Raw genomic sequence first — 7,265 nt, 5'->3', positions numbered from 1 at the left:
AGGTGAGCTCTCAGTAGGGCCTTGAAGGGAGGAAGAGAGCCAGCTTGGCGGGTGGGCAGAGGGATTGGGGGCATTCCGGGCCAGGGGGAGGACGTGGGCCGGGGGTGGGCCTTCTTGCGCGCCCCATCTCGGCTCCTAGAGCGCTTAGTCCGGTGCTCTGCACACAGTGAGCGCTCAATAAATACGGTTGATTGATTGACCCTAGAGAGGCGAGGGGGCGGGGAGAGCCTCTGCTCTTCTCGCGAGAACGGCCTCTCCTTCGGCCGACGGCGGGGGGCCTAAGCAGCGGGGAGGCGAAAGGGAGCGGACGGGCGACAATCGTTCTCGCGAGATCTTCCTCCCTCCCTCCCTCCTCCCTCTCTTCTTCCCTCCTCCCTCTCTCCCTCCCTCCCTCCCTCCCTGCCGTCAACTGCCTGCTCCTTGGCCGCAGCCACCGCCCCGGCCCCATGGCGGACCCCAAGTACGCCGATCTGCCCGGCATCGTGAGTAGCTGCACCGCCGGGACGGACCCCTTTCCCTTCGTGTCCGCCCGCCGCCCCTGCCCCCCTTTCCTCCCTTCCCTTCCCCTCCCGCAGTGACCCAACCTGGACCACCCAACACCCCTCACTCCCCCATCCCCGCTTGTACCTATCTATTCTATTTATTTTATTTTGTTAGTGTGTTTGGTTTTGTTCCCTGTCTCCCCATTTTAGACTGTGGGCCCACTGTTGGGTAGGGACTGTCTCTATATGTCGCCAACTTGTAAATCCCAAGCGCTTAGTACAGTGCTCTGCACATGATTGATTGATTGATTGATTGACCCAGCACGGACCCTCCCACCCCCCTGGCCGTCTCCCAGTGACCCAGCACAGACCCTCCCACCCCCCTGACTCTCCCCCAGTGACCCAGCACGAGCCACCCAACACCCCTGACTCCCCCCTCTCCATCCCTGACTCTCCCCAAACGACCCGGCACAGACCATTCGACACCCCTCATCAATCTATTTATTTATTGAGCGCTTACTGTGTGCAGAGCACTGTACTAAGCGCTTAAGGGGGAGGGGACACCCCCCCACACCCGACTCCCCCCCGGTCATCTAGCATGGACCATCCATCATCCCTGACTCTCCCTCAGTGAGCCAGCCTGGACCGTCAAACACCCCTGACTCTCCCCCAGAGTCACTGCACAGACCATCCAGCATCCCTGACTGTCCCTCAGTGAGCCAGCCTGGACCATCAAACACCCCTGGCTCTCCCCCAGAGTCACTGCACGGACCATCCAACAGCCCTGACTGTCCCTCAGTGAGCCAGCCTGGACCGTCAAACACCCCTGACTCTCCCCCAGAGTCACTGCATGGGCCACCCAGCATCCCTGACTGTCCCTCAGTGAGCTAGCCTGGACCGTCAAACACCCCTGGCTCTCCCCCAGAGTCACTGCACGGACCATCCAGCATCCCTGACTCTCCCTCAGTGAGCCAGCCTGGACCTTCAAACACCCCTTACCCTTCCCCAGAGTCACTGCATGGGCCACCCAGCATCCCCGACTCTACCTCAGTGACGCAGCCCGGACCGTCAGACACCCTTGACTCCCCCGCCTCCGGCCCTGACACTGCTCAGACGACTCAGCGCAGACCATCCAACACCCCTGACTCTCCCCTGTCCATCCGCCAACTCCGCTTTTGCGCTCGTGCAGCTGAACAGATCACCTGAAATCTAGCCCTTGGACCAAATTCTGCCTCTTCAGATTCCCTCCGACCGCCTGCAGCTCTGCTCTCTTCTGCTCGGCAACTCTTCCATTGCTCCCTGGAGGGCCTCCCAATCCCTACCAACCGTTTCAAACCTTAAAGCACCTCCTGAAGTCCCCCGTGCCCTCCTCCCGCCCTAATCCCTGATGACCTCACATCGATTTTGTCCATAAAATAGCATCAGGCGGGAACAGCCCAGAGTTCCTCCCTCTCCTGGTTCCAGGGGCCAGGCGGGGGCCCCCAGTGACTCAGGAGGCAACTTTTGTACCCACAGGCCCGGAATGAACCCGATGTGTATGAGACCAGTGACCTTCCTGAGGACGACCAGGCTGAGTTTGACGCGGTGAGGCGGCCCTGGGGACTCCCCGACTTTTCCCACCCCCCGGAGCCCGCCCCGAGCCTGGTCCCAGGAGCAGTGCCAGCCCCAGGGCCGGGTGGGGGGCGGGGGGTTGAGCCCGGAGTCCCTGCCCGTAACTCCCAGAGGAAACCCCAGGGTGGAGAAGGAATCTGGGCAAGGAGGGGGTAAGGGATGAGCAGGCTTGGTTCCAGGGAGGTTGGGGAGAACAGGATGTGACCTTCTTGCCTGTTCTGTTCCCTGATCTCTGACCCCAGAATCTGGGTGGGGAGGGGCCGGCTGGGCACCTGCTCTCACTGCCATGCTCCCCCGCATACCCCTCCCCCTGCCCTGCCATCCAGGGGCCACGGGCCTTCGCCTGTATGTGTCTGCCCCTCTCCGGACTTCGGTCTCTGGGCCACGTGTCTGGCCTTAGCCCCCAAGGACCCCTGAGGGTGGGGTTGTTTGGGGGACCCACAGACCAGCTCCTAAAAACTGCAGGAATGGGGAACCTGGGTCTGGAGGGAGTGGGAGGCAGCTACTGCCCCTGTCTAGGACCACCAGGGAAGGATCTGGCCAACCCTACGTGCCTTCACGACCTAAAGCTCCCAGTAGCCCCGGGGCCCTTCCGAACATCCTCCCCCCGACCAGCCTGCCCGTACTCACCTGTCTCCCACCCTCCTCTCTGCTCACCCACCTGCCCGCTCGCCCGCCCGCCTGCTCGCCCGCCCGCTGGACCTAGTTTGCACAAGTAAGACACTAACGCTCCACTCTGCACTAGTGCTTGGAGACTGCATGCTGCCCCCTCCGCTTTTGCCTCGCTCCCGGCCCCGCCTGCCTCCCTCGTACCCTCTGTCCCGCTCACCTGTGTGCCCCTGGCTGGATGCAGGCTGGGTACTTTGCTCCTTGGGGCTGAGCGACCCAGGCCTGGTCTCAGGCTTTCCTCTGCTCGGTGGTCCGTCCCCCCACCTACACTGGAGCTACGGTCGGATGCAGGGGAGAGGTGGCACAAGGGGCTGGCCCCATCCCAGAGGGAACCTGGGAGAGGGAGGTCTGGGAGACCTGCGGGGGCCAAAACGAGGGTCTTCCCCCTCAGTGCACTACTTGAGCTGAGTTGGGATGGGACTGGGGGAAACCGAGCCCTGCCCCGGGATGGTGGGGTGGGGTGTGTGTGTATGTGTGTGCACGCGTGTGCTGTTTGCCCCCTGACTGAGGAGATGGCGTGGCTTGGCACGTGCGTATGTTTGTCCCCAGCTGGGGCAGGGGGCGAGGGTGGGGACAGGTGTGGCCAGTGTGTACATGACCCTGGCGGAGGCGGGGCGATGTGTGGCAGGTGTGAGTGTGCCCCCAGCTGAGGGGGTGTTGTGCCTAGTGTGTGCGTGTCCCTGGCGGGCGAATGTGTGTTCTCGGCTGGGGAGGAAGATGTGCTGGGTAGGTGCTGGGGCGGGGGTGCATGCGTGTGCATGCCCCTGGCCAGGGGGTGGCTTGTGGATGGTTTGTGCGAGCCTTCGGTTGGGAGGTGTGTACGGCTGGCATGAGTGTGCCCTCAGCCGGTGTGTCTCGGAGTGTGTGTGTATTTGTGTGCGTGCATGCTCCAGGCAGAGCAAGACCCGGTGTAGGGGATGATGGGGCTGGACTTGGTGGACGCCTACAGGGGCATCAGTCTGACCTGGTTCTTGTTTCTTCTCTATCCTGCCCCTCCTGACCTCTGACTTTCTCGCCTCTGGGGCTGCCAGGAGCTGGTAAGGAGCTGTCTTTCCGTTAGTCGGCTTGGTGTGCTGGATGGTGACTGAGTGACCTCTGACCTTTATCTTTGCTCCATTCACTCTGCTCCGACTCCCTCACATCTTCTGGGCTGTTGGGGGGTCTGCCAAGGGACAAGGAAAGCCCAGACCAGGGGACCCGTCGGTTCATCCCAGGGAGCTAGAGTGGAGTGGATGGGTGGGTGGTGTGAAAAAGGAGTGGAGTCCAGGCGAAAGGCTTTTTTTGTGTTGGTGAGAAGGGTCACGGTCCAGGGGATCGCTCTGTGTAGGAGGGGCTGAGGTTTGAGGATCCCTTTGTGTCTGTAGGAGGACTATAGGAGAAGCTGAGGTCGGGGGGATCGCTTTGGGTCTGTGGGAGGAGCTGAGGTTGCGGGGGTCGCTCTGTGTCTGAGGAGGAGCTGAGGTGCAGGGATTGCTCTGTATCTGTAAGAGAAGCTGAGGTTGGTGAGATCACTCTGTAGGAGGGGCTGAGGTGGTGGGGATTGCTGTGGGTCTGTAGGAGGAGCTGAGATCGGAGGGGATCGCTCTGCGTCTGCAGGACGATCTGAGGTTGGGGGATCGCTGTGTGTCTGTAGGAAGAGCTGAGGGTCGGGGGGATTGCTCGGTGTCTGTCGGAGGAGCTGGGGTGTGGGGGTTCGCTTTGTGTCTGTAGGAGATGAGGGTGTGGGTTAAGTGCTGTGTCTGCAGGAGGAGCTGAGCAGCAGCAGTGTGGAGCACCTCATTGTCAACCCCAACGCCGCCTATGACAAGTTCAAAGACAAGAGAGTCGGGACCCAGGGGCTTGGTGAGGCGTGGCCCTTACCGGGCAGGGCCCAAGTTATCGGAGGGGGGCGGGGGGCGGTCCAGACAGCGAGAACAGCGGGGCTGATCCCAACCCCTGCCCCCAGACTTCTCTGACCGCATTGGGAAGGGGAAACGCACTGGCTATGAATCTGGAGAGTTTGAGATGGTGAGAGGGAAAAGTGGGGGGCAGTTGGGGAGGAGGAGGGTCGGGGGCTGGGGCAGGGAGGAGGAGGGTAAGGGTGGGAATGGGCAGGGCATGTGACGGGTGGGGTGAGGTGAAGAGGCGGGAGAAGGTGGGAGTAAGGGTGCCATATCCACAGCTGGGCACGGGGCTGGGCCCAGGGCTCAAGGAGACGCCTCAGCAGAAGTACCAGCGCCTTCGGCACGAGCTCCAAGAGCTGACGGCAGAAGTGGACATGATCAAGGTAGCCGGGCCTCTCCTGTGCGGGGTGGGGTGGGGGTTGCGTCGGGCCCCAGCCCGCAACCCCTCAGTGTCTCCTCCCTCCCCCTGCGCCACCTCCCCCCCCCCCCCCCCCCCCCCCCGCAGAGCACAGCGAAGGAGGCGGCTGCTGAGGAGACGCTGACCCCCGTGGCCTTGGCCAAGCAGCTGACCGTGCTGCAGCAGCAGTTGGTGTCCTCCCACCTGGAGCGCCTGCTGGGGCCCGACGCCACTGTCAACCTGAGTGACCCCAACGGGGCCCTGGCCGAGTGGGTGACCCCCACCCCTCCGGGGGGGAAGGATGTGGGAGGTGGGGGAGGAGGGCTGACGGCCCGGGTCCCCGCCTTCCTGCCCCAAGGGGGGCTGGGGTCAGGGACCGGCCCCAGCTTGTGTGTCCCACCAGGCGCCTGCTCGTCCAGCTGGAAGCGGCCAAGGGCAGCCGGGAGGCGGGGAGGGGGGCTCAGAGCACGGCGGCCGGAACCCCCGCCCCCGCCAGCCTGGTCACCTATGAGCTGCACTCTCGGCCCGAGCACGACCGCTTCTCCCAGACCGCCAAGGTGAGGTCTGGGCCTTGGTCCTCCCAGCTCCGGGCCGGGCCACACGGGCAGCCGGCAGCGGGCGGGGGAAGGTGAGGTCAGCGGGGCTGGGGCGATGGGGCGAGTCTGGGCTCCCAGGGGCCGCTCAGCCCGTCCCCCGACTCTTCTCTCAGATTGCCGAGCTGGAGAAGCGTCTGACTGAGCTGGAGGCGGCACTGCGCTGCGAGCCAGACACACAGGTCAGCCCCCTCAGCCCCCTCCCCAGGCTGTCTTCCCCACGCTGCAACTCACACCCACACCCAAATACCTGTTTGCCTCCTCCTGCCCCACAGAACCCGCTAACCGCCGGGGTGCAGGGCTCCTGTCTTATGGTGAGTTGCGACGAGCCAGTGTCGGGGGAGGGCGACAGGCTGGTCCGCGGGGCCGGGGTGGTGGTGGTGAATGAGTGAGTGGGTGTGATGGGCTACGAGACGGACAGGACGGTTCCTATTTCTCCCATCTGCTCCCTCTCCCATGGCCAGGAGACTGTGGAGCTCCTGCAGACCAAGGTCAGCGCTCTGGACCTGGCTGCTCTGGACCAGGTGGAGGCAAGGCTCCAGGTTGGTGGGGACAGGGCAGGGGCTGGGGGACGATGGGGTGGGGGTGGCAGGGATGGGGCTGGACTGGCCGCCCCCGGGCTCACCTCCCCCTTCTCCCTTCAGAGTGTGCTGGGGAAGGTGAATGAAATCGCGAAGCACAAAGCAGCCTTGGAGGATGCGGACACCCAAAGCAAAGTGAGTGCCCCCCGACCCACCACCCCGGTCCCAGCAGGCCATCCTGGGCAGCTGGCACCCTGCCCCCGCTCACTCCTGCCACCCCGTCCCAGGTGCATCAGTTGTACCAGGCAGTGCAGCGCTGGAGCCCCGTGGCCTCCGCCCTCCCCAAGGTGGTCCAGCGACTCCTCACTGTCAAGCAGCTGCACGAGCAAGGTGGGGGTGCCAGGGGTTGGGGAGATGGGTGGGGTCGGGCCTGCTCCTTTTTCCCCCCCTGACCACCCCGCCTTGCTCCACCTCCTGTGGCAGCCATGCAGGTGGGGCAACTCCTCACCCACCTGGACACGACACAGCAGCTGGTTGCCGGCTCTCTCAAGGACAACGTCACCCTGCTGGCCCAGGTGCGATCCCGGCCTCCGGGGAACCCCAGCTCCCACACACCCACCCCCAGAAAAGGGGCCAGTTGCCCCCAGGTCTCTGTTCAGTAACCCGGTCCCCTAACACCTATGCTCCCATGTTCCCCTCCCCCTCAGTGGGTGCACCCCCGTGCCCTCCTTCCTTCGCCCATGGCCCCCGGTGACACCTCTCCTCCACCTGTGGCCCCCATAACCCCCCCTCCTCGGCCTGCGGGGCCCCCACCCACAGGTGCAGACGACGATGCGGGAGAACCTGCAGACGGTGGAGGGGAACTTTGCCAGCATCGACGCCCGCATCAAACAGCTGCAGAAGTGAGGCTGCCCTTCCCCTCCCCGGCCCCAACTTCACCCCGGCCCAGAGGGGGTGGAGAGCTGCGCCCCACCCCCTGGTAACGGCTGCCCTCGGGGCTGCCGTCCCCCTCCCGCCGTCTCCTACCCCCACGCCCACCCCCTGTGCAGCACGTTGCTCGTCTGTGTCGCGGAAGAACAGTGCAGAGCCCACACCCTGTCCAAACGGTC

The 7,265-nt window shown here is 64.3% G+C and overlaps 1 protein-coding gene across 3 annotated transcripts; it reads left to right on the top strand.

Annotated features, from left to right (window-relative positions):
- The first annotated feature begins 375 nt into the window (after positions 1-375).
- Positions 376-7,250, top strand: DCTN2 (dynactin subunit 2). 3 transcript variants are annotated; one of them, XM_038753128.1, is made up of 16 exons: positions 376-482; positions 1,998-2,066; positions 2,800-2,808; positions 3,794-3,799; positions 4,508-4,604; positions 4,708-4,769; positions 4,924-5,028; positions 5,151-5,311; positions 5,446-5,599; positions 5,752-5,817; positions 5,911-5,949; positions 6,100-6,177; positions 6,280-6,351; positions 6,444-6,546; positions 6,640-6,731; positions 6,976-7,250. In XM_038753128.1, exons 1-16 carry the CDS (start codon positions 447-449, stop codon positions 7,060-7,062), a joined length of 1,236 nt encoding a protein of 411 aa, XP_038609056.1. In that variant the 5' UTR covers positions 376-446; the 3' UTR covers positions 7,063-7,250. The 3 variants fall into 3 exon arrangements, with proteins under 3 accessions (XP_038609056.1, XP_038609057.1, XP_038609058.1); XM_038753129.1 differs by lacking the exon at positions 2,800-2,808; XM_038753130.1 differs by lacking the exons at positions 2,800-2,808; positions 3,794-3,799.
- The last annotated feature ends 15 nt before the right edge of the window (positions 7,251-7,265 follow it).

Source organism: Tachyglossus aculeatus, chromosome 10 (genome assembly GCF_015852505.1).
Source record: "Tachyglossus aculeatus isolate mTacAcu1 chromosome 10, mTacAcu1.pri, whole genome shotgun sequence".
NCBI lineage: Eukaryota > Metazoa > Chordata > Mammalia > Monotremata > Tachyglossidae > Tachyglossus > Tachyglossus aculeatus.
This window is presented reverse-complemented; position numbering and strand designations above follow the sequence as displayed.